Source organism: Pleurodeles waltl, chromosome 12, assembly GCF_031143425.1.
Source record: "Pleurodeles waltl isolate 20211129_DDA chromosome 12, aPleWal1.hap1.20221129, whole genome shotgun sequence".
In the NCBI taxonomy this organism is placed as follows: Eukaryota; Metazoa; Chordata; class Amphibia; order Caudata; family Salamandridae; genus Pleurodeles; species Pleurodeles waltl.
In genome coordinates this window covers 207,567,169-207,595,007 of record NC_090451.1, presented here as the reverse complement: position 1 = coordinate 207,595,007, position 27,839 = coordinate 207,567,169, and the positions used below count along the sequence as shown (strand labels likewise).

At 47.1% G+C, this 27,839-nt stretch overlaps 1 protein-coding gene across 2 annotated transcripts in view; it reads left to right on the top strand.

The window, feature by feature from the left end:
- Positions 1-27,839, top strand: part of ANKRD11 (ankyrin repeat domain containing 11) — a 1,021,414-nt gene that overhangs the window by 594,561 nt on the left and 399,014 nt on the right. For both annotated transcript variants that reach the window (XM_069216659.1, XM_069216660.1), the window contains exon 5: positions 5,759-5,897. In XM_069216659.1, the coding sequence (XP_069072760.1) occupies positions 5,759-5,897 (139 nt within the window). The remainder of the gene's footprint in view (positions 1-5,758; positions 5,898-27,839) is intronic.

Below are 27,839 nucleotides of genomic sequence, written 5' to 3'. Positions count from 1 at the left end.
TTAGATTGTTTTCTTTCCGCCATCGGGTTCGGACGTGTTCATCTTCGCTCCGTATTTTGATTAGGGAAAGTTAGCTAAATTATCGAAAATTCGACGGTATTGTTATCGTTCGGTACCGGGTTAGTGTTAGCATATCAGCACCGACATCAAGAGCGCTCCGGCGTCCCTTCGGGGCTTCCGCTTTTCACCGAGGCCTGGTTGGCCCGACCACACCCGTCGTCCCAGACTAATGGACCAGACCCCCTTCCACTTCTGTCCTAAGTGTCAATCGAAGTATCCTTTTATAGACCAGCACCGGGTCTGTAATCTGTGTTTATCACCTGAACACAGGGAGGATACTTGCGAGGCTTGCCGAGCGTTTCAATCGAAAAAGACCTTGAGAGATCGACGCACAAGAAGACTACAGATGGCGTCGACACCGAAAGAACAACTCGACGTCGGAGAGGAGGAAAGCATTTCCATCCAGGGGACGGACTCGGATGAATCCGGAACGACACTCAACGGTGCAGCGAACAGTGAGTAAACCTGCCCCGTCCAAAACTCACACAAAGACTTTTAAGGCCTTGGACACCACAGCCAGCAGGCCATGGCTTAACTCACCGAAAGGAAAGTGACCAAACATCGGCACTGAAAAAGGCCAGAAATGCAACCTAAGTCAAAGGTGGTTAGAGACAAATCCCCACCACCAAGGTTATCACCACAACCATCCCCACCGCACTCAGATCAACTGTCACCAGTGGGAACACCTATTATGCAGTCACCCACACATACTGGGATGACACAGGATGATGCTGATGCATGGGACTTGTATGATGCACCAGTATCGGATAACAGTCCGGACTGTTATCCATCAAAGCCGTCACCACCAGAAGACAGTACTGCATATACGCAGGTACTATCCAGGGCAGCTACGTTCCACAACGTAGCAATGCACACACAGCCAGTGGAGGATGATTTCCTGTTTAACACTTTGGCATCCACCCACGCTTCCTATCAGAGTCTGCCAATGCTCCCGGGCATGCTCAAGCACACAAAACAGGTCTTCCAGGAGCCTGGAAAGGGAAGGGCTATCACGCCTAGAGTTGAGAAGAAATACAAACCTCCCCCAACAGATCCTGTGTTCATAACACAACTTACACCGGACTCAGTGGTTGTAGGGGCGGCAAGAAAGAGAGCAAACTCCCAATCGTCAGGAGACGCTCCACCGTCTGACAAGGAAAGCAGAAAGTTTGACGCAGCGGGCAAGCGAGTGGCAGCACAAGGAGCCAATCAATGGCGAATTGCAAATTCGCAAGCCCTACTTGCTCGCTACGACAGGGCACACTGACGAGATGTAACACATCATTCAGCACTTGCCCAAAGAACACCAGAAACGTGCCCAACAGGTAGTGGAAGAAGGACAGGCCATATCTAACAACCAGATAAGGTCCGCACTAGACTCGGCAGACACAGCAGCACGAACTGTCAACACGGCTGTAACCATTCGCAGGCATGCATGGTTGAGAAGTTCTGGATTCAAGCCAGAGATTCAACAAGCGGTGTTGAACATGCCATTTAATCAAGAACAGTTGTTTGGGCCGGAAGTTGACACAGCAATTGAGAAATTGAAAAAAGACACGGACACGGCCAAAGCCATGGGCGCGCTCTATTCCCCACAAGCCAGAGGCACCTTTAGAAGACCACAATTCAGAGGAGGTTTTCGGCAACAAACATCAGAGCCTTCCACTTCTCAAACCAGACCCACCTATCAGACACAATACCAAAGGGGAGGGTTTAGTGGTTCCTATAGAGGACAATTCCCAAGAGGAAGGGGAAGTTCCAAGCAACCAAGCCAGACCAAACAGTGACTTCAATGTCACAAAACCCCAACACTTGTCACCAGTTTTGGGGGGGGGGGGGGTTTACTACATATTATCAAAACTGGACACATATTGCCACAGATGCATGGGTCCTATCAATTATCCAACATGGTTATTGCATAGAATTCACAAAATTCTCACCAGATGTGCCCCAAAAACGCACAATCTGTCACAACAACACTTAGACCTATTACAAATAGAGGTCCAAGCACTACTACAAAAACAAGCAATAGAGCTCGTACCCAATCATCAGAAAGGAACAGGCGTCTACTCACTATATTTCCTGATTCCAAAAAAGGACAAAACGTTAAGACCTATCTTAGATCTCAGAACACTGAATCTCTTCATCAAATCAGACCACTTCAACATGGTAACACTTCAAGATGTGGTTCCCTTAGTAAAAAAGGAGGACTACATGACAACATTGGATCTCAAGGATGCGTATTTCCACATACCCATCCATCCTTCTCGCAGAAAATACTTACGGTTTGTAATGCACGGCGTACACTATCAATTTAAAGTACTACCGTTCGGAATAACAGCCCCAAGGGTATTCACAAAATGCCTAGCAGTAGTAGCCGCTCACATAAGGAGACAGCACATGCACGTATGCCCATATTTAGACGACTGGCTAATAAAAACCAACACTCAACAACAGTGTCTTCTTCACACGCAATACGTCATAGAAACTCTACACAAACTGGGGTTCTCTATCATTTACCAGAAATCACATCTGCAACCATCCCAAATACAACAATACTTGGGAGCAACACTCAACACACAAAGGGCAATTGCCACTCCAAGTCCACAAAGGGTCCAATCATTCCAAAATGTAAGATCAAGCATACAATCAAACCAACACTACCCAGTAAGGTTTGTAATGAAACTTCTAGGCATGTCCTCATGCTTAGCCATTGTCCCAAATGCAAGATTACCCATGCGGCCCTTACAACAGTGCTATCAAAACAATGGACACAAGCACAGGGTCAACTTCAAGATCTAGTGTTGATAGACCGCCAAACACACTCCTCGCTTCAATGGTGGAACCCTATAAATTTAAACAAAGGGCGGCCGTTCCAAGACCCAGTGCCTCAAGCTGTTATCACAACAGATGCTTCCATGATGGGGTGGGAAGCACACCTCAACAAGCACAGCATACAGGGTCAATGGGAAAATCAACAAAAACAACTTCACATAAATCATTTGGAACTGCTTGCGGTTTTTCTAGCATTAAAAGCATTTCAACCACTGGCAGCCCACGAACACATCCTTGTCAAAACCGACAACATGACAACAATGTATTATCTCAACAAACAAGGGGGACACACACTCGTCACAACTGTGTCTCTTAGCACAAAAGATTTGGCATTGGGCAATTCACAATCACATTCGTCCAATAGCACAATACATACCAGGCATTCAGAATCAGTTAGCCGACAATCTCAGCCGAGATCACCAGCAAACTCACGAATGGGGAATGAATCCCCAGATCGTACAGGATCACTTCCTAAGCTGGAGAACACCAACCATAGACCTATTCGCAACAAAAGAAAACGCAAAATGCCAAACCTTTGCTTCCAGGTACCCACACCCTCAATCCAAGGGCAATGCACTATGGATCAGTTGGTCAGGGATATTTGCTTACGCTTTTCCCCTTCTCCCACTCATTCCTTATCTGATCAACAAACTAAGTCAAAACAAACTCAAACTAATAATCATAGCACCAACCTGGGCTCACCAACCGTGGTACACAACACTGTTGGACTTATCAGTAGTACCCCACATCAAATTACCAAACATACCAGATCTGTTAACACAACACAAACAACAGATCAGACACCCGAATCCAGCATCGCTCAATCTAGCAATCTGGCTCCTGAAGTCTTAGAATTCGGACATTTAAATCTTACACAAGAGTGTATGGAGGTCATTAAACAAGCGAGAAAACCTACAACAAGACATTGTTACGCAAACAAATGGAAAAGATTTGTTTGCTACTGCCACACTAATCAAATTCAACCACTACATGCCTCCACAAAGGACATTGTAAGCTACTTATTACACTTACAAAAGTCTAATCTAGCATTCTCTTCCATTAAAATCCATCTTACTGCAATATCTGCCTATCTGCAGATTACACATACAACATCACTTTTTAGAATCCCAGTCATTAAAGCATTTATGGAGGGACTAAAAAGAATCATACCCCCAAGGACACCACCAGTACCTTCATGGAACCTTAATATTGTATTAACACGACTCATGGGCCCACCATTCGAACCCATGCATTCTTGTGAAATGCAATATTTGACTTGGAAAGTAGCCTTTCTAATAGCTATCACATCACTTAGAAGAGTAAGTGAAATACAAGCATTTACTATTCCAGAACCCTTTATACAAATACATAAACATAAAGTGGTTCTCCGTACCAATCCAAGATTCTTACCAAAGGTCATATCACCATTCCACCTAAACCAAACTGTGGAACTCCCACTCTTCTTTCCGTAACCAGACTCAGTAGCCGAAAGAGCCTTGCATACATTAGACATAAAAAGAGCACTAATGTATTACATTGACAGAACGAAACAATTTTGTAAAACAAAACAATTATTTGTAGCTTTCCAAAAACCTCATGTAGGTAATCCTATATCCAAACAAGGCATTGCCAAATGGATAGTTAAATGTATTCAAACTTGCTATATTAAAGCAAAAAGAGAATTACCTATTACACCAAGAGCACATTCCACTAGAAAGAAAGGCGCCACAATGGCTTTTCTTGGAAATATACCTATGACAGAAATTTGTAAGGCAGCCACTTTGTCTACGCCTCATACATTTACGAAGCATTACTGTGTAGATGTGTTAGCAACGCAACAAGCCACAGTAGGACAGGCTGTATTAAGAACATTTCAGACAACTTCAACTCCTCCAGGCTAAACCACCACTTTTTGGGGAGATTACTGCTTGGTAGTCTATGCACAGCATGTGTATCTGCAGCTACACATGCCACCGAACGGAAAATGTTACTTACCCAGTGTACATCTGTTCGTGGCATGAGACGCTGCAGATTCACATGCACCCTCCCTCCTCCCCGGTAGCCTGTAGACGTTGTTAGTTGAATGACAATTGTAAATATGTAAATAAATATTATTTTAATAGACATTAGGTACATACATAACTACTCCATTGCATGGGCACCTCTAGTATACTCAACTCTTACCTCACCCTCTGTGGGGAAAACAATCTAAGATGGAGTCGACGCCCATGCGCAATGGAGCCGAAAGGGAGGAGTCCCTCGGTTTCGTGACTCAGACTTCTTCGAAGAAAAACAACTTGTAACACTCCGAGCCCAACACTAGATGGCAGGATAATGCACAGCATGTGAATCTGCAGCGTCTCATGCCACAAACAGATGTACAACTGGGTAAGTGACATTTTATATATATATATATATATATATATATATATATATATATATATATATATATATAATATAATTTATATAGCACAAAGGCAGCGGGGCACTTCTGTGATTGAAGCACAAATTCCAATTTGGAGCATGGAGGTCATTTGTAACTTGGCCTATTTTCCTATTTTTAAAGAATTCCTTCCACCTTTGCTTCTTAAAGATGAGGGTGATGCTTGAAATATATCCAGGTTGGTGGGAGTCAGCATGGATGAAAATGAGATGAAAAAAATGCACATTTGTAAAGCTCCCTTGCTTGATTATCTGCGATGACTTAGTACAGCATCTTTCTCAATCTGTAACAGACTCCTGTTTGAGCATGACTGCCAAATGTTAATGTTCTGTTTAATTTTGCCTTCATATATTTTAGTTTTCACAGATTATTAATCAGTAGGAGTGTGTCTTAAGTGTTTCTTCTATTCTTTTTTCACAGGATAAAGATAAAGTTTCCCTTAGCAAAACTCCCAAGTTGGACCGAAATGATGCTGGCAAAGAGGTGAAGGAAAAAGCAACAAAGAGAAAATTACCTTTCACTGTTGGAGCAAATGGAGAGCAAAAAGATTCGGATACAGGTAACTAAAAAAAGGACGGTGCTTCCGGTCTTTCCTAGTGCGCCCAATCCCCTGTAATATGTGAGCATTCCTACTGTGAGGTCCTATGTGTACAAGCGTTGGAGTGGAGAATCAATCAAATTTTCATTTCTGATGTGATAAATGAGAAAATACATTAATGCCTGTTGCCAATCAAGTTTTGAAGTATTTTGCTGCTGAACCCTTCTAAGAAGCATTGCCACGCACATGGGGCTCTGTCTCCTGTCGATCTACATTTTATATGATGCTTATATCTCAAATAGGCCGTGAATTTTGGGCCTAGATCAGGAGGCAAAAGGAACGCTAGTGAAATTATTGTATTAGTGAACCCATGCTTGTGCAGGATTCCCAATTTAATGGGTTCCTGTAAAGTATTACCATCCTGCTATCCTTCAACACAGGGTGTTTTAGGTAAGGGGTCAGTTGTGTGGCTAGACTCTGGCACGTGTCCTGAAATGTTTTCTCTATTAAGGTATGTGGCATAGTGCTAATAATATATGGGTTACTACGGTGGCTTGTGGGCAAAATGTTTGACTAAATGTACAAGTTACTTACCTTCAGTAACTAAATATTTAGTAGAGACATATTCTAGTTGCAGATTCCTTACCTTAGAATTTTCCCCCAGGCGTCAGATTGGATCCGGAGATTTTTCTTCGATCAATACCCTTGCGCGTCGGTAGGTGGTGTTGGTCGACTCCGCAGGCGTTGTAGGCATCATGGTCGCCGTGATGACGTTGGGAGTGGTACATAGACGCCGCCTTCATGCAGTGACGTCAGTTCTTTTCTTTCCGCGCCACACACTGATCCGAGAGAGAGCTATCCTCAGCTATTTTTTTGGCCGAATTCGACCGTTTTGTCAAACCTTTTTGGTGCGACACTTGGTGCGTCGTGCCACCGCATGATGTCTGTGATGGACCCTCATCGTGTTTGCCTGTGGTGCCTCGAACGCGACCATGACCCGGAGCTGTGCTCCATGTGTCGGGCAATGCATCTGAAGGCTTTGAGGGAACGGTACCTAAAGCTGATGGTGGCCCGGCACTCGACTCCGCGTAGATCCCAATCTCGCTTGAGAGGAAGGTCTCGATCGGTCACGGAGCTATCACCACTCGTCTTCTTCGAAGTCTTCGGGTCAAGGTAAGAATAGGTCGTCGTCGAAGAAGTCCCGTCGCTCGCCGACTTCACCGCGACACGGGATGTGCGTCCAAGCACTTGGCCTCCATCCTCGGAGCCTACGTCTAGGTCGACTCTGCGCTTCCCTGAGTTTCCCGGAGCCAGAGCGACCCCTGCCTAGCTCAGAGTTCTACGAGGCCATGCCCCTCATCTTTGGGCGTGCTGACCCCGATTCGCCACCTTCGGGTCCAAGGAGCTTGGCTGAGGGGCCTTCGGGTTCCGTGCTGGTGGCTTCGGCCCCAGCCACCAAGGTCGCCTCCGGATCCGTGCGTGGATCTGCACCGACGCCGGTTGCACAATCAAAACCTCCCCGGTGCCAGGTCGTTTACCGACGCTCCAGACGTCGGTAGTGCCCACTATGGACGTCGATCCGATTCACATTCCCGATGAGTCGGAGCGGCGTCTGAACCCTTTCTCCCATTTAATGAGGCCCTAACTGATGTCCTTTTGGGTACATGGTCCAAACCCAACACAGGGGCTCCTGTGAACAGGACTATCGCTCGCAGCCATCGGCTTGCGCCGAACGACTCAAAGTTCCTTTCCCAACATCCTACGCCTGAGAGTCTTGTCATCCAGGCATCCTCTTCTTCTGGCACATTCCCTTCCGCACCCCCTGATAGGAAATCCAAAAGGCTGAAACAATTTGGTAAGAAATTGTTTTCTTCCTCTAGCCTCGCGCTGCGCTCTGTGAACACTGCATGCCTTTTGGGCCGTTATTCCCACTCACTGTGGATACGGTTGCGCAAGTCCTGCCGCAGATACCGGAGGAGGCCCGTGCTATCATCTCCCAAGAAGTCCAAGATGGGAGAGACTCAGCAAAGTTCACGATCTGTTGTGGGCTGGATACGACAGACTCTCTGGGCAGATCGGTTGCAACGCAGTGGCCTTACGGCGCCATGCCTGGTTACGTACTTCTGGCTTCTTGGGGTATGTCCAACAGTCACTCATGGACATGCCCTTTGATGGCACCAGTCTCTTTGGAGACAAAGCGGACTCTGCCTTTGAGAGGTTCAAGGATTCCAGGGCTACGGCTCGGTCCCTTGGCCTTTTGTTCCACCACTCGCCCCCCACAGTCTGCTTTTCGTCCCTTTCGTGGCCACGGAAGGGGCGCCCTGTCGCGTCCTCAACCCAGCCAGCGGGCCATTCACGCTGGACAACCTATGCATGGCCGAGGGCGCGGAATCCCACGTGGCTGTGGGACAGGGAACCAGAGGTCTGTCCAGTACACCTCTGCCCCGCAGCAGCCTCCAAACCTTCCTAGTCCGTCCCCTCATTCCCGCCCAGTTGGTGGCAGAATCCGCCATCACCTGCCCCACTGGGAACATATATCCACGGACGGGTGGGTTTTGCAAATAATTCGGAAGGGCTACTCCCCCTCCCTTTTGAATCTGCACCACCACAAATGCCACCATCCTTCCATCACCTTTCGGATGATCATTTGGTGCTTATCCCCCAGGAAGTCGCAGCTCTTTTGGCCAAGGGAGCTATAGAAAGGGTCCCTGTGCCAGAAGTAGGTTGGCTTGGTGGCTCCGGACTGGGCTCAAAGAGTGTGGTATCCCGAGCTACTGAGCATGTCCATCGATCCTCCACTCGGACTGCCTCTTCGGGTGGATCTTCTGTCGCAGCAGCAGGGGACGGTCCTTCACCCGAACCTGTCCAACCTCAGCCTTCATGCGTGGAGATAGAGCGGCAACAGTTGACGGCATTTGCCCTTCCACCCGAAGTCTGCAATGTTATCTTGGCAGCCAGGCGTCCATCGACTAAAACTGTGTATGCCTGTTGGAATAAATTTGTGGCATGGTGCACCAACAAATATGTTGACCCCCTATCTGCCCCTCTTTAGCGGTTCTTCTATTCATACTTTCTTTAGCCCAGCAGGGGTCTGCATTGGGCACCCTTAAAGGGTATCTGTCTGCCATTTCCGACGGTCTTAGGCTTCCTGAGCAGCCCTCACTCTTTAAATCTCTTCTTGTGAGTAGGTTCTTGAAGGGTTCACCCACTTATTTTCTCCCACTCCCATCATCATGCCTCAGTGGGATCTTAATCTTGTACTTACTTACTTAATGTGTACCCTCTTTGAGCCAATGCATAATTGTCCCTTACGGCTCATCACATTCAAAACTGTCTTTCTCATCGCCATCACCTCTGCTCACACCCTGACAAAGTGGTGTTGCGCACTAGGGCTTCCCTCCTTCCTAAGGTGGTTACACCGTTTCATGTAGGCCAGCCCATCACTTTGCCTACCTTCTACACACCCCCACATCCTTCCCATGAGGAGGAGAGACACCACCGTCTGGACCCAAAAAGAGCGTTGGCTTTCTATCTCAATCGTACTAAAGACTTCCGGGTGGACGATCAACTCTTTGTTGGCAATGTGGGTGTGAAGAAAGGGAAGGTGGGTGCTTCTTTGCATCAAAATGTGCTACGCTTTGGCAAAAAAACAACCTCCTGACGTCTTGCAGGCTCATTCTACCACGGCCACTGCTGCTTCCACTGCGTTATCCAGGACAGGAACTCCGTGTGCTATCTGTCAGGCAGCTACGTGGGCATCCCTGCACACGTTTGCTAAGCATTACTGCCTGGATAGTCAGGTCCGTCGGGACGGCTACTTTGGTTGTTCGGTCCTGTAGGATTTTCTAGTATGATCTTGGTTCGCAGCCCACCACCGAGGATGCCATTGCTTGGGTATCTATTCTAAGGTAAGGAATCTGCAACTAGAAGTCTCTATCAGATGTACAAGTTACTTACCTTCGGTAATGAAATATCTGGTAGAGACATATTCTAGTTGCATATTCCTTACCTCCCACCCATCCTCCCCGCTTGCAAACTGATTTCTAGGGACAGGGATTCCCCCCTTTCAGGTCCTTAGCTCTGGCGCACCAATCTCCGTGTTCTTGGTGGCTCTGCGCTCTGGTGTGGAAAGTCGTTAAAAGAAACTGACGTTACTGCACAAGGGCAGCGTCTATGTGCTACTCCTGACGTCATCACGGCGACCACGACACCTGTGACGCTTGTGGAGTCAACCGACACCACCTACCGACGCGGAAGGGTATTGCTCAAAGAAAAATCTCCGGATCCAATCTGCAACTAGAATATTTCTCTACCAGATATTACGTTCCCCTTAGCGGTAAGATAGTGGCAAAAAGAGATAATTCTAATGCTCTATTTTGTGGTAGTGTGGTCGAGCAGTAGGCTTATCAGAGGGTAGTGTTAAGCATTTGTTGTACACACACATGCAATAAATGTGTGTGTACAACAAATGCTTAACACTAAACACAAAATGTTTATTTTAAGAACCACAGGTTCAAGATTTGCAATCAATACTTTAAATGAAAGGTTCTTCACTCAGGTATCATAGGAACTTTGAATCAGTAAAATAGCATGTACAGTTTTGGCAAAAATGGCAATAAGCTATTTTAAAACTAGAAACAGTGCAAATTTCAACAGTTCCTGGGGGATGTAAGTATTGGCTAGTTTTTCAGGTAAGTAAATCACCTACAGGGATCAAAGTTGGGTCCAAGGTAGCCCACCGTTGGGGGTTGAAGGCAACCCCAAAGTTACCACACCAGCAGCTCAAGGCCGTTCAGGTGCAGAGGTCAAAGTGGTGCCCTAAACGCATAGGCTTCAATGGAGAAGGGGGTGGCCCGGTTCCAGTCTGCCAGCAGGTAAGTACCCGCGTCTTCGAAGGGCAGACCAGGGGGGATTTGTCGGGCACTGGAGGGGACACAAGTCAGCACAAAAAGTGCACCCTCAGTGGCTTGGGGGCGGCCGGGTGCAGAGTGCAAACAGGCGTCGGTTTGCAATATATTTCAATGGGAGATCCAGGGGTCTCTTCAGCGAAGCAGGCAGGCAAGGGGCGGGCTCCTCGGGGTAGCCACCACCTGGGCAAGGGAGAGGGCCACCTGGGGGTCGCTTCTGCACTGGAAGTCGGATCCTTTAGGTCCTGGGGGCTGTGGGTGTAGTGTCTTTACCAGGCGTCGGGTTCTTTGAAGCAGGCAGTTGCGGTCAGGGGGAGCCTCTGGATTTCCTCTGCAGGCGTCGCTGTGGGGGCTCAGGGGGGTCAACTCTGGCTACTCACGGGCTCTTAGTCGCTGGGGAGTCCTCCCTGTAGTGTTGTTTCTCCGCAGGTTGAGCTGGGGGCGTCGGGTGCAGAGTGGAAAGTCTCACGCTTCCGGCCGGAAACGTGGAGCCCTTTTAAAGTTGTTTCTTTGTTGCAAGATTTGGTTTCGTTGGAACAGGGCCGGTTTCCTCAGGAGTTCTTGGTCCTTTTAGATGCAGGGTAATCCTCTGAGGCTTCAGAGGTCGCTGGACCCTGGGGAGCGCGTCGCTGTTGCAGTTTTTTCTTGAAGTGGGGAGACAGGCCGGTAGGGCTGGGGCCAAAGCAGTTGGTGTCTCCGTCTTCTCCGCAGGGCTTCAGGTCAGCAGTCCTTTGTCTTAGGTTGCAGGAATCTGTTTTCCTAGGGTCTGGGGGCCCCTAAATACTCCATTTAGGGGTGTGTTTAGGTCTGGGGGGTTAGTAGCCAATGGCTACTAGCCCTGAGGGTGGCTACACCCTCTTTGTGCCTCCTCCCTGAGGGGAGGGGGGGGGGCACATCCCTAATCCTATTGGGGGAATCCTCCATCTGCAAGATGGAGGATTTCTAAAAGTCAGTCACCTCAGCTCAGGACACCTTAGGGGTTGTCCTGACTGGCCAGTGACTCCTCCTTGTTTTTCTCATTATCTCTTCTGGCTTTGCCGCCAGAAGGGGGGCTGTTCCCGGAGGGGGGCGGGCATCTCCACGAGCTGGAATGCCCTGTGGTGCTGTAACAAAGAGGGTGAGCCTTTAAGGCTCACCGCCAGGTGTTGCAGCTCCTGCAGGGGGAGGTGAGAAGCACCTCCACCCAGTCCAGGCTTTGTTAATAGCCACAGAGTGACAGAGGCACTCTCCCCATGTGGCCAGCAACATGTCTGGTGTGTGGCAGGCTGGCAAAACTAGTGAGCCCACACTGGAAGTCGGGTATGTTTTCAGGAGGCAACTCTAAGATGCCCTCTGGGGTGTATTTCACAATAATGTCCACTGGCATCAGTGTGCATTTATTGCGCTGAGAAGTTTGATACCAAACTTCCCAGTTTTCAGTGTAGCCATTATGGTGCTGTGGAGTTTGTGTATGACAGACTCCCAGACCATATACTCTTATGGCTACCCTGCACTTACAATGTCTAAGGTTTTTCTTAGACAATGTAGGGGGCATAGTGCTCATGCACCTATGCCCTCACCTGTGGTATAGTGCACCCTGCCTTAGGGCTGTAAGGCCTGCTAGAGGGGTGACTTATCCATGCCATGGGCAGTGTGAGGTTGGCATGGCACCCTGAGGGGAGTGCCATGTCGACTTTGTCATTTTCTCCCCACCAGCACACAGAAGCTGGCAAGCAGTGTGTCTGTGCTGAGTGAGGGGTCCCCAGGGTGGCATAAGACATGCTGCAGCCCCTAGAGACCTTCCGTGGCATCAGGGCCCTTGGTACCAGGGGTGCCAGTTACAAGGGACTTACCTGGATGCCAGGCTGTGCCAATTGTGGAGACAAAGGTACAGGTTAGGGAAAGAACACTGGTGCTGGGGCCTGGTTAGCAGGCCTCCGCACACTTTCACATCATAACTTGGCATCAGCAAAGGCAAAAAGTCAGGGGGTAACCATGCCAAGGAGGCATTTCCTTACACATTCCGTCACAGCAAGATGGCCCGGTGAGGTAACGACCTGTTGTGTTTTGGGGGTCAAATTTAAATCCTACTCCGCTTTCACCCTTTAGATGTAATTAAATTGACCACTATGGATAATTATTCCTACTGTGTGAAGACTTTTGTTTTATTAAAAACAGTCTCCGTTCTATCAAAGTAGTTTCATTGATCTGCTTTATTTGAACTGTTGGGTACCCTACCCCATCTTGTGCAGAGCATCTTAGGGAAGTAGCTTCAGGGTAGAGACTAGGGTCTCTTCTCTGTGCATTATATTTTCCAGCAGAACCAAACTAACCTTTTTTTGTTTCTGCAAGTTTTCGATCTAGATTTCCAAAAACGAATTTGTTTAACCGCTTATTTCATTTCTTCAGATTCTGGCTCAATATGAACAGCGTTGTTTAATGCAGCAGTAAATAGTGCATGTACCTATAAAACCATTGTATACTGACTTCTCAAGGGTTGATTACTTGGCTGAATGCACAAGATCAATCCCTCCAGGGAAAATAACCGACTTCATTTATAGCAAACTGAGGGTTTGACTTTTGCCCTACTTGGGTTAGTACATCCAAGACTAGTTACAGTGTTCTGCAAAGTCGGCCCTGGAGAGCCGGGTCCATGCCAGAATTTTAGCATATCCACATTTAGGAGAATGTAGATTTCTGAAACATCTTTTTTCTAAATGTGGATATGATAAAAACCGGACATGGACCCACCTCTCCAGGACCGACTTTGCAGAACCCTGGACTAGTACATGTGAAGATATACTATTTTAAAAGTCGCTGATTCTTTTTTTTATAAAAATGTAATTTCCTGACATCCTTGACGTAATTTATCTGCTCTCATATTTTTCTTCTGTCGGACTTCAGTGATTTACTTATTTTTGCTGTTTTAAAAGCATTTTTATTTAATATTTTTTTATTACTCAGATTTCACTAAGTGGTGGTATTTGTGCTCTTTAATTGAAAATAGAAGAACTGAGATTAAAATATGTATAAGTAAGACCACGAGGTGACAGGGTGGAGGAAAAAGCATAGTTTGTGCGTCACTCATAGCGAGCTGCATATCATTTACTGTCGATGAGTAGTAATTTAGTTTCTCATTATTGGAACATCTTTAGGTATTGGGCTAGTTTAGTTGCAGGTAGAAAATGTCTGTTCGATAATTTGTTGAAACAAAGGTAGGTAGGTTCTCTTCACTCTGGGTTGGGTTCCTCCGGTTTGTGGCTATATCACAAAATTGTTTAATGGCTTCAGTTCTGTGGAGCGTGAGGCCTTTTGTCTGTGGCCCGGCCCCACTGACCTCCAAATGGCATCCTTTGGTTTGTGTGTTGCCCGCATATTGATCAATATTGACCCTCGACTCAGCAAGCTATATTCTCCCTGTTTCAAGTTAAACCTTAGACAAGGTCACGGAAAGTAAGGAGCCTTGGGGAAATCCTGTTAAATTTGTTGAGCTCTTGAGGGGTTCGGTCTGATTTTTACCACTTGGCTCTCTCTGGCAGGGAATGTGAGCAGAAGTTCAAACGTTTTCTGAGGCTCATTCTCTGGTCTAGCCAGTGCAGCATCCTGATATGAGCAAACGTTTTAGTGATTGATGAAAGATAAAGTAAGATCTGTAAGCAAATATCGCCAGAATTCATAATGCAACGAATATCCAGAAATTTTAAAGTTACATATTTTGTGCTGAATACTACTTGAAAACCTGATCGTTAGCTGGACAATATGTGGTAGTTGATGTCTGTTGCCATGCTCTTTCCCCAGATGCAGCTGACAAAAACTTTTTCTGATGGAGCAGATTCCATCTAAGAAATATTGTAAGAAATCATTTAATCTTGTCACAAAAATGGGGATAATGGTGACTTGATTATCAGTGATAGGTTATTTGGTATACACATAAAAAGTTGTTTTTTAGACTGATAATGTCTAGTTTTGCTCTTGGATTGCAGTGTTGCTTGAATTGTACACTATTTGCTTGTGTTGTTTCCCTTAAGGCTTTAAGTTCAAATGATGATTGAAAGTCAGATCTTTGCAGATTCTGATTGGTCTGTCTGCAAAGAGCATCTAAACCAAGGTTCTCTCAGTTCAGGTCGGAACTTTATTATGAGGGGTCAAAAGTGATATGTCAGCAAATGTATGAATCTTGTTGTTGATGCATCCAGAGGGAAGTGTTATCTCTAGCCGAGAGGCCCATTCATTGATGATGTAGTTGCTGGTAACACTTGAGACAGAAGTTTGGCACAGGGCAAAGTAATCCAATCTTTCTCTGCAGTTATTCACTTGTGCATAGCAACAGAAAACAGTACTTGGCACCGTACATTTGGTGCCTAGAGATCGAGTTTAGCTGGAACAGGCTATGTATTTGATCCATAGCTTCATGTGATGGTCCAGCAGCTTACAAGCTATATAGCTCTGTAATCCCCCCATAATGTTACACACATTTTGAATTCATTTCTTCACTCACCTGAATGTCAGTTGGTATTTGTTTTGTAAACATTGCTTGATTAGGGCTCCAAAGATAAAATCTGTTTTTCTTCTCGGTTTTGTATTTTCTGGGTTGAGATTTGCTTCTTTAGAGGCCTCATACATTGATTTGCAGCTGATTCAATTGTGGGAGCGCTTGAGTCCTCCTTACTAGTTAAACATGATGATCTGACTGAATTATGGAAAGGACTTTCTTGAATGAGTTTTTAACTCACCACCACATTAAGTTATGGGTTGAAAGAGTATTGTGTCACAGGATCTGCAAAGAACGTCGTCAAAGCATCTTACTTTGGGTTAATGTGAATTCAGAGGTGCCCTATAGCCTATGCTCAGGTAAGAGTCTCCCTCTTCAATCTACCCAGGCCAAAGAGGCTCTTCTTAATCCATAGAAGTATGTGCCGAAGTAGTGTGCTTGTTTCCCTGTTCACTTTCATAATTGAAGACTGCTTTCTAGAAATCCTTTCAATGACCCTACTGTTTTCAGATACTTAAAACAAGACTGTAATAAAGTTAGTATTTATTTCACGAATGTGAGGAGCGTGATTGTGGGAGGACATTTAACAGCTCAGCGTATCTCCTTCATCTGTACTTGCATCTTTGTTTGTTTTCAATAGGTTAAGATAAATTATGGTTTTAGTGTTTTTAGAAATTATTCAAGAGGTGGTAGGGGTAATTCAATACCTGATGACATGTATCAGGAAGTGTTGGTTAATAGTGGCATTTGAATAATTACAGGTAAAGCTCAATATAGATATAGATTTGAAAAAAAATATATATATATATATTTGATGGCATGTGTAGCTGCATACACACATGCTTTTCATAAGATCGCCATCTAGTGTTGGGCTCGGAGTGTTAGAAGTTGAGTCACGAGATCGAGTGACTCCTCCTCTCGGTGATGGTGTGCATGTGCATAGAGTCCTTTGTTAGATTGTTTTCTTTCTGCCTTCGGGTTCGGATGTGTTTCCTCTCGCTCCGGTGGATCTCAGTTTGCTACTATCTGAACTTCTCTATCTTTCCTTTAAACGTCTGTATCATTTTTCCATCACGTTTTCCTTACTACAGTTGATCAGATTGTAGCGTCTGGATCGATTAAATGCCCTTTCGTGCGCCTGCAACCTTCTGGGGCCTACTGCGTCACAGGCTTATGGATCGAACTCCATTTCGATTCTACCCTCAGTTCCAAGCCAAGTTCCCCTACACTGACAAAACTCGGTGTGTAACCTCTTCCTCTCTGCAGATCATAAAGAAGAAACCTGCGAGGCATGCCGATCCTTCACCTTCAAGAAGACTGCAGGATCGAAGTTGACCGAACAAACGCCAGACGTTTTCGGTGAGGAACAGGCACAGACTGCAGTTTACATTGCAGACTCTCAGTTCCGACCGTGACTCAGATGGGGACAGCCAAGTTATTCCTGTGGTGCAGCACGTGAGTACGCCAGCCCCTTCCACCACCAAAAACATTTTCAAAAGTCAGCACAGATGGTCTTGGGTCCACCATTGCTTGACGGCCACGGTTGGACCCAAAAATTACATCTCAACGACCGGCCCTTGGGTTCGGTGTCGAAGAAGGCCAAAATGTGTTAGACCGAACAAACTGCCACACCTGTTTCAGGATCGAGTCTCAAGCCTCTTCGGAGCTGAAAAAACCTCCATCTGTTTCAGAAACCACATTTTCAGCCTGATTAAAGCAGTCAGTCACCAAGTTTTCAGAGCATATATTTGTGGAAAGTTAAAATGTTTCCTCTGCTTAGGAATCAACAGAAATTAGGCCCATTCTGGAAGTGATGGACCACAGACAGAGGAAAATACAAATCCAGAAGGGTACAGGGAAAATTGCCTCTCCTCCTCCTCCTATAACCAAGAGGAAACTATCATTCCAAGAAAGTCTGGAAGCTGGGCCTGCACCTGCAAAAATATTTAAGCACAAGGAGAAGCCAAAGACAGCACATCAGCCTTCTCCACCGCATTCTCCTTGCCTTCCTGCTTCTCCACCACCTCGTACTCCACCACCACCTTCACCCACACAGTTTTCTATACATTCTCCTGCCTCTTCACATGGGGATTATATTGGTGACAATCCTTATAATGTAGACCCATGGGATATGTATGATCCAGACCTTATTCCATCTAATGACCGTGATCCAAATCCCACAAGGCCATCTCCACCTGAAGACACCACGGCCTACAATCAGGTGATTGCTAGAGCAGCCACATATCACAATGTGCTGCTGCACTCTTAACCTATAGAGGATGATTTTCTATTCAACACCCTCGTCTCTACTCCTAAACAGTACCAATATTTGCCAATGCTACCAGGCATGCTAAAACATGCTGGTGACATTTATTTAAAAACCAGCAAAGGCTAGGGTACTAACACCAAGGGTGGACAAAAAAATATAAAGCTGCTCCATCAGATCCAATTTTTAGAACACAACAATTGCCGCTGTATTCCATTGTGGTTAGTGCTGCTAGGAAAAGGGCAAATATTCAGTCCACAGGGAGAGCTGCTCCCCGTGATAAGGAAAGCCACACATTTGATGCAGCAGGCAAAAGTGGCAACTCAAGCTGCAAATCAGTGGAGAATTGCCAACTCCAAAGCCCTTTTGGCCAGTTATGATAAAACCCATTGGGATTAGATTCAGGATTTCCCCTAATGTCTACTGACCATCAAAAAAGGCACAGCAGGTAGTGACAGAAGGACGAGCTATTGCCAACAATCAAATTAGACCCGCCCTAGACGCAGCTGACACCGCAGCTAGGGGAATAAATACTAGCGTTATGATCAGAAGGGATGCTTGGTTGCGGTCCTCTGGATTCAAGCCTGAGATACATCAAGTGGTCCTTAATACGCCGTTTAACAAACAGCAGCTATTTGGACCAGAAGTGGATACCACATTTGAAAAATTAATTAAGGATTCAGATACAACGGCCATGGGTGCCCTTTACACAGCACCTTTTCGGGTTACTTTTTAAAAGCCCCCAATTCAGAGGGGATTTTAAACCCCAAGCATCAGAGGCCTCTATGTCCCAGCAAAAACAGGGACAACAGTATTATTCTAAGGGATCTTTCAGAGGATCCTATAGCGGACATAGCTTTAGAAGTAGGGCAAATCCACTGCCACAAGAGGTGCTCCACCTCATCAAAGCACTGCCTTTCTCTGTATCCCCACACAGCACACATCTCCTGTGGGAGGAAGTCTGCAACATTTCTACCATCAATGGCAAAAAATGACATTGGATCAATGGGTACTGTCAATTATCCACAATGGTTAGTGACTAGAACTCCTCTCCACTCCGCAGAATATTCCCCCTCGCTCACACAGGCTTTCTCAGGAACACATTGTTCTGCTAAAACAAGAGGTAGAATCTCTTCTACCCAAAGGTGCAATAGAGGTAGTCTTACGACAAAGGGAGAGTGAGATTCAGTCCAGCAGACTTACCTCACAAACCACTGGGAATTGCTGGCAGTGTTCTTAGCACCCAAAGCATTCCAACCACAGATCACACACAAAACAGTGTTAATAGGGACAGACAACATAACACCAATGTATTATCTGCAGAAATGGAGTGGGGGGCATTCATCTCAATTGTGCCTTCTAGCACAGACAGTTTGGAAGGGGGCAATTCACAATCACATTCACCTATTAGCAGAGTATCCCACGGATACACAACCAACTAGTGAACCTTTAAAGCAGGACGCAGCAACAAATACACAAATGAGATTCACCCACAAGTAATTTAACAGTACTTTCACATGTGGGGTGCTCCAGATCTAGACCTTTTTGCAACAATCGAAAATGTAAAATGCCCAAACTTTGCATCCAGGTACCCTCGATCGAAGGGCAGTGCTCTGTGGATCAATTGGTCAGGGATATTTTCTTACGCTCTTCCCACAGCACCCCTCTTCAATCACCCCCCCCCCCCCCTCCTCCCAAAACTATTTTGGTTTCTGGGCAACAAGATTTGTCACACCTCGTACTATGATACTCATAGCTCTCATCTGGGCACGTCAGCACTGGAAACGCATCACTGTTGGATCTGTCTGTAGTACCACATCACAAGCTCCCAAACAGACCAGACCTATTGACTCAAAACAAGGGTCAGATCAGGCATCCCATCCCAGTATACTCAACCTGGCAATTTGGCTCCTGAAGTCAGAGTTTGGATATCGACAGCTTCCATCAGAATGTATGGACATTCTAAAGTAAGCATGTAAACCTACAACTAGGCAGTGCTATGCAGCTAAATGGAAGCGTTTTGTATATTACTGTCAACCCAAAAACATTGATCCACTTAAAGCATTGGTACAGAATATTGTATGTTATTTGTTTTAATTACAAAAAGTTAATCTTGCATGTTCATCTATTAAAATTCATTTAACAGCAATATCAGTCTACCTCCAAAACAGACAGCATACCTCCCTGTTTAGAATTGCTGTCATAAAAGTTTTTATGGAAGGCCTTAAAATAGGTATTGCACCTAGAGCCCCACCAGCTCCTGCATGGAATCTTAACATTGTACTCACAAGGCTTATGGGTCCACCATTTGAACCCATGCATTCAATTTCTCTCATGGAAAGTTGATTTTCCTGGTAGCAATTACTTCCTTAAGGAGAGTAAATAAAATGCAAGCATTCACTTTAGAAGAGCCCTTCTTCCAAGTTCACAAACATAAAATAGTACTTAGGACAAATCCAAAATTTCTACCCTGAGTGGTTTCACCATTTCACATCAGTCAGTCATCTAGTGATTTTTGTTCGAGCAGTACCCCTGTGCACATTATGTGGCGTCAGTTGACACTGGGCATTTTTGGCGCCGTGATGACGTCATTCATATATAGGCGCCAACCGCCGCAATGACATCAGTTCTTTTCTTTCAGTGCCAGCCTGCACACAGATCTGAAAGAAGAGCTACCCCTAGTGCGACACTTTTGTTGAATACTTTTTGATGAGTTTTGGGTGTGTCGAGGATGTCCCGAAAGACAGTCGTGTGTCGAGCCATGAACCCGAAGGCTTTGAAGAAGCGGTCCCTGAAGCTCATGGCGGCCCGGCACCTGACTGCTAGTCGCTCTGGGTCTCATTCGAGAGGAAGGTCACAAGACTGCTCGCGGAGTCATCAGCACTCCTCTTTGTCCAAGTCATCGGGACGATCGGGTCACAAGAAAGTTGTCGAAGAAGGTCTAATATTCTTCGACTTCACCCCGTCGCTCGGACGATGCGACGCGGGAAGAGCATTGACGCTTTGGGCCTCTGCCTTCGGAGCCTGCGTCTGGTTCGGCTCTGCGCCTCCCCAACTTTCTGGGAGCCAATGCCACACCTGCCTAGTTGAATGAGTTCTATAAGGCCATGCGCCTCATCTTTGGGCAGACTGACCTGTCCTTTGTGCATTCGGGCCCAGAAGAATTGGTGAGGACCCCCTTGGGTTCCACGCCGGCGGCTTCGGCCTCGGTTCCAGAGGGCATCTCCGGATCCGCTGTTGGATCCATACTGATGCCAGTCGTACCAACGCAACCTTCCCTGTCTTTGGGGATAGACGATGACGCTCCTGATGTCGTTTGGGCCCACAATTGACATGAATCGTGTACTTATCCCCGATGACTTGTAGACGGAACGGCGTTGCTCGACGCCTATTCAATATTCCATGGGCTCTCCTGGGCCCAGGGCAGATCCAGACACGTCTTTGTATGGAAATGGGGATAGTGTATAGGGGTCGCTGGACCCTTTAGAATACTAGCTTTACAATGACATGGACTGGGTTCAGGATTTGGGCGACGCTAGCGGACTAAATACTTCTCCTGACGATGGCATGCTTTCTCCCCCTACCATTGGTCTGGAGGAGCGAGCTTCATGCTAGGTGGTGGTAAGAAGGGCTGCTGAGGTTTTGGCCCACAAGCTTCCATCTTTGGAGGTCAGGGCTAACTTCCTGGGTGCTGGGGCTTCCAGTTCAGAACCCCCTTGTAATGTGAGTTTTGAACATGGACTCCACGTTGCACTTAGCCTAGCAGTACACCGTCACATAGGTGACCACCAGCTTCATTTTTCCTATTGACTTTATTTTAGCATTAGTCACTGCCACTTTAAAAGCTGCTTGTAGTTTTCCTCATTGTACAATGTGCACATTTTATTTTTCGTGTTCTTTTCCCACCAAGGGCTTAGGCTGATAAGAATGTACTCGGACAGCAGGGACGGTCTTGTTTTGAATTGTCACCTTGGGATTGTGGCCAGGTCCCGACATGTTATTTTCAAAGCTGGCCTAAGGCAATCAGCATTTTTTAAATAAATAAACTTCTGCAGGGAGAGGGATGTTCTAAAATGTTCCTCTCGTTTGTTCAAAGTATAAGAGGCCGATACCAGATGGACGGGGGACAGAGAGTGTTTGCAGATCTCAGGCATATCCAGGACAGTGGAGTGTCATCCTTCCTATGAGGATAATTGATCTCTCGATCCTCAATTGATTCTGGGATCTTGCTATCTAATGCAGAATAGGTGGGAGATGGAGCAGTGATGCCCTTTCCTCATGGTGATTGTAGGAAGTTGGCTCTGTATATACTATTTCAAAGTAAGAAATAGCTTGCACAGAGTCCAAGGGTTCCCCTCAGAGGTAAAAGAGTGTCAAAAAGAGATAATTCTAATGCTCTATTTTGTAGTAGGGTGGTCGAGCAGTAGGCTTATCAGAGGGTAGTGTTAAGCATTTGTTGTACACACACAGGCAATAAATGAGGAACACACACTCAAAGGCAAATTCCAGGCCAATAGGTTTTTATATAGAAAAATATATTTTCTTAGTTTATTTTAAGAACCACAGGTTCAAGATTTACAAACAATACTTTAAATGAAAGGTATTTCACTCAGGTATTCTAGGAACTTTAAATAATCACAGTAGCATGTACAGTTTTGACAAAAATGGCAATAAGCTATTTTAAAAGTGGACACAGTGCAAAAATCAACAGTTCCTGGGGGAGGTAAGTAAATGTTAAGTTCACAGGTAAGTAAAACACTTACAGGGTTCAAAGTTGGGTCCAAGGTAGCCCACTGTTGGGGGTTCAAGGCAACCCCAAAGTTCCCACACCAGCAGCTCAGGGCCGGTCAGGTGTAGAGGTCAAAGTGGTGCCCAAAACACTTGGGCTTCAATGGAAATAGGGGTGCCCCGGTTCCAGTCTGCCAGCAGGTAAGTACCCGCGTCTTCGGAGGGCAGACCAGGGGGGTTTTGTAGGGCACCGGGGGGGACACAAGCAGGCACAGAAAGTACACCCTCAGCGGCACAGGGGCGGCCGGGTGCAGAGTGCAAACAGGCGTCGGGTTTCTAATAGGAATCAATGGGGAGACCTGGGGGTCTCTTCAACGATGCAGGCAGGCACAGGGGGGGCTCCTCGGGGTAGCCACCACCTGGGCTAGGCAGAGGGTCGCCTGGGGGTCGCTCCTGCACTGGATTGCGGTTCCTTCAGGACCTAGGGGCTGCGGGTGCAGTGTGGTTTCCAGGCTTCGGGTTCCTTGAAGCAGGCAGTCGCGGTCAGGGGGAGCCTCTGGATTTCCTCTGCAGGTGTCGTTGTGGGGGCTCAGCGGGGTCAACTCTGGCTACTCACGGGCTTGCAGTCGCCGCAGAGTCCTCCCTGTTGTGTTAGTTTTCCGCAGGTCGAGCCGGGGGTGTCGGGTGCAGAGTGGAAAGTCTCACGCTTCCGGCAGCAAACATGTGGTCTTTAAAAGTTGCTTCTTTGTTGCAAAGAGTTGCAGTTTCTTGAACAGGGCCGCTGTTCTCGGGAGTTTCTTGGTCCTTTAGATGCAGGGTAGTCCTCTGAGGCTTCAGAGGTTGCTGGACCTTGTTGGATGCGTCGCTATTGCAGTTTTCTTCGAAGTAGGGAGACAGGCCGGTGGGGCTGTGGACAAATCAGTTGTCGTCTCCGTCTTCACTGCTGGGCTTCAGGTCAGCAGTCCTTCTTCTTCTTTAGGTTGCAGGAATCTATCTTCCTCGGTTCTGGGAGCCCCTAAATACTCAAATTTAAGGGGTGTGTTAAGGTCTGGGAGGGCAGTAGCCAATGGCTACTGTCCTGGAGGGTGGCGGCTACACCCTCTTTGTGCCTCCTCGCTGTGGGGAGGGGGGCACATCCCTAATAAAATAGGGGGAGTCCTCCATCTGCAAGATAGAGGGTTTCTAAAAGTAAGAGTCACCTCAGCTCAGGACACCTTAGGGTCTGTCCTAACTGGGGAGTGACTCCTCCTTGTTTTTGTCATTATCTCCTCCAGCCTTGCCGCCAAAAGTGGGGGCAGTGGCCGGAGGGGTGGGCATCTCCACTAGCTGGGATGCCCTGTGGCGCTGTAACAAAGGGGGTGAGCCTTTGAGGCTCACCACCAGGTGTTACAGTTCCTGCAGGGGGAGTTGAGAAGCACCTCTACCCAGTACAGACTTTGTTCCTGGCCACAGAGTGACAAAGGCACTCTCCCCATGTGGCCAGCAACATGTCTGGTATGTGGCAGGCTTGCAAAACTAGTCAGCCCACACTGGAAGTCGGGTATGTTTTCAGGGGGCATCTCTAAGATGCCCTCTGGGTGTATTTTTACAATAAATTGCACACTGGCATCAGTGTGCTTTTATTGTGCTGAGAAGTTTGATACCAAACTTTCCAATTTTCAGTGTAGCCATTATGGTGATGTGGAGTTCGTGTTTGACAGACTCCCAGACCATATACTCTTATGGCTACCCTGCACTTACAATGTCTAAGGTTTTGCTTAGACACTGTAGGGGCATAGTGCTCATGCACATATGCCCTCACCTTTGGTATAGTGCACCCTGCCATAGGGCTGTAAGGCCTGCTAGAGGGGTGACTTACCTATGCCACAGGCAGTGTGAGGTTGGCATGGCACTCTGAGGGAGTGCCATGTCGACATAGTCATTTTCTCCCCACCAGCACACACAAGCTGTGAGGCAGTGTGCATGTGCTTAGTGAGGGGTCTCCAGGGTGGCATAAGACATGCTGCAGCACTTGGAGACCTTCCCTGGCATCAGGGCCCTTGGTATCAGGGGTACCAGTTACAAGGGACTTATCTGGGTGCCAGGGTTGTGCCAATTGTGGAGACAAAGGTACAGTTTAGGGACAGAACACTGGTGCTGGGGCCTGGTTAGCAGGGTCCCAGCACACTTTCAAATCATAACTTGGCTTCAGCAAAGGCAAAAAGTCAGGGGGTAACCATGCCAAGGAGGCATTTCCTTACAGTGATGCATATTGTTTAATTCATTATGTGCTTTGCATTATAATATAGATACATATATTTGCTGCGTATATTGCAGTGGAGACTTTTTTTTCATTTCATTGCTGTGACCATTTTTAAATGTGTGCTTTCCACAGGTTAATCTCCTTTTAGGAACCTTGTGTAGTGAAATAATAAATGACTTCTTTGGACTAAGAAGCGCATTTCAGAGATTTTTGTCAGTGCATGAGTGTGTCTGCTTGGTCATTAGTGAAGCAAAACCCCCCCTCCTAACCTTTAATGAAGCCCTTACGGATGTCCTACTGAGTTCTTGGTCCAAACCCAGCACAGGGGCTCCTGTGAATTGGACGGTTTTCCTGCCGCGATTGGCCTGTGCAGACCGACCTGAAATTCCTGACCCAACATCCTATGCCTGAGAGCCTTGTGATCCAGGCTTCCTCTTCTTCTGGCTCATTCCCTTACGCTGCTCCGGATAGGGAATCAAAAAGACTGGATAATTTCGGGAAGAATGTTTTCTTCCTCCAGTCTAGCGCTGCGGTCGGTGAACACCGCATTCCTTTTGGGCCGATACTCCCATTGTCTGTGGGATACGGCCATGGAGGTTCTGCCTTGAGTCCCGCAGGAAGCCTGGTCTGTTCTCTCCCAAGCTGTTACGGACGGGAGAGATGCAGCAAAGTTCATGATTTGTTGTGGACTGTATACGACCAACTCATTGGGTAGATCGCTTTCATGGACACTGGCCTTGAGGCGTCTCGCCTGGTTGAGGATGTCTGGCTTTTCAGTGGATGTCCAGCAATCTTTAATGGACATGCCCTTTGATGGCACCCGTCTCTTCAGAGACAAAGCGGACTCATTGCTAGTCCTCGCCACCCACAGACTGTTTTTCTCCCATTTCATTGCTACGTAAGGGGCACTCAACTGCATTCATTTCCTCCCGGCTACCGACCCACGCATGCTTCACAGCCTCTGTGCAGATGTGGGATCCCACATGGGCTTGGATCACAGAGCCAACGGTCCACCCAGTCCACACCCTCTACTGCCTACAAGCCTTGCTAGTTCTTTGGAACATCTGGGACCAGTTGGCAGGATCCCCCATCACCTGCCCCACCCGGAATCCATCACCACAGACAGGTGAGTGTTGCAAATTGTCCGAAGGGGCTACTCCCTCCCCTTAGAGACTTGTCCTCCGACCATGCCACCATCATTCGATCGTCTGTCGAATGATCATTTGGCATTTCTCCACGAGGAAGTCAAGGCTCTCATGGCCAAGGGAGCCGTAAGAGTGTCCCTGCACCAGAAATAGTTCATGGTTGTTATTCCCACTACTTACTGGTGCCCAGAAAGGACAAGGCCTTCACTCTATCTTAGATCTCCGGTCCCTCAATCTTTTCATCAAGAAGCAGTTCAAAATGCTAACTCTAGCTCAGGTCCTATCTGCCCTGGACCCTTGAGACTGGATAGTAGCGTTGGACTTGCAGGACACCTATTTCCACATTCCCGGTTCATGGTAGGTCATGAGCTCTTTCAGCTCACCGTGCTTCCCTCCGGCCTTACCAGCACCCTCAGGTGTTCACAAAATTGATGGTAGTGGTTGCAGCTCTTTTGCGTAGATTAGGGGTTCCAGTCTTACCGTACCCTGACAACTGGCTGTTAAAGGCGGACACGCCCCAGAAAGTTGTCTCCCACCTCGAGACTACGGTGAACCTCCTGCATTTGCTGGGGTTCACTATAAACATTCCTCTCAGCCGCTCTTTCATCAGAGCTGTTCTGGACACAGTGCAGTTTCTGATGGATAGAACTACATGTGGTTTCCTCACCTTATGAATTCTCCCAGTGCACCAGTATTCACCTGATGTTTTCTCCCTAGCTCTTCACATCGACGAGGACGTCACAATAGCTCGGCTCCACATGTGACTCCGTCTGACGTCAATGGAGCCATAAGAAGTCCTCGCTGGCATCAGTTCCCTTTTTTCCGTGCCTTCAATGTTAACTGTTTTTTCTACCTCTTCGTGGTAAACTCTTTCGAGGGAATTGTTTTGGAGCGCTACAATGTCTCCACCCAAAAAATCGGGATTTAAACCTTGTAGCAAGTGCGGAGGCCACATGTCTGTGACGGATCTGCACGAAAATTGCCTTTGGTGCCTAAGCTCTGATCACAATGTGGAGGGTTGTGCGTCCTGCCAGCATATGAACCCCAAAGGCTTTGAAGGAGAGAGAGAGAGGCTAAGCTTCTCTTGGCAAAAGCTAAAAGAGCAGAGGTCGCCGAATATCGAAGACAAGGGATACTTTGTCGCATAGATCCTCGAGGTCTCATAAGAAGGGACGCTGACAGCATGAGTCTCAACGCAGTTCATCCCGAGATTGGTCTCTGTCTCCTCTGAGACGGCACCACACTGTGTGGGAGGTCAGCCCTACAGTGTCTCGTCAGCCTCAGAGCCCACAGGCTTCTCAAGCGCCGACCTTGATTGAGATCTCAGAGACCCCAGCAAGCCCAATGCCTCATTTTTCTCCTGCATCTTCTCATGGTCAGGAGTCTGATGTTACAGCAACGGATTCAGTTCAGCCACCTCAAGGGGAACATAGGTTTCCTGCCTTCCTGGCTCCGGTAGCGGATCCATCATCATTGTTATGTTTAGCATATTTAACAGGGTGATGGTCCCCTCTGGTGCATTTGCTGGTCCCAAGGGTCTGTTGGCATTCACGCTCGGGTTGCCGGCGCCGTATAAGCAGGCCCAATTTGTGCCCTTTCTTCCATCTACTCCTTATGAAGGTACTGGCTCAGCACCTACGTGACCACCTCTACCCTGAATGATGGCGCCAGCGGCGCCGACTGAGTCTATACTGGTGCTGGATGGATCCAGATCGGTGCATTGTGTGGATTCACCTCCCTCTCCTCCGCCAGTGCTACCTTTTACTTTGAAGCCTGCGTCTTCAAAGTCGGTTAACTCCGCCGCGTTTGGAGTCCAGATTGAGGTCAAGAAGGAGGGCCTTGAGACATTTGGAGGAGAAGAATATCATGAGCAGCTATTGGAGGAAGGAGAAATTCCAGAGCCTGCAGGTGAATTTCAGGGCCTAGATTCTGCTAGTGGGTTAGATACACCCCCTGAGTGGGAGCTTTTATCCCCTGGAGGTAAACTCACGGCAGAAGCAAATAAATACTTACCACGGAATGATAAGGAAGGTGGCTGAATTTTTTGGACTTACCACTTCCTGCATCAGAGTTGAAAACAAATATTTTGACTGAGGTTTTGCAACCATCAGCTTCTTCTTCTGAGCCTCTCCTCCCTTTCAGTGATGTCCTCGCAGAGCCCATATTGGAGATATGGAGGAAATCAGTTACGACACCTGCGGTTT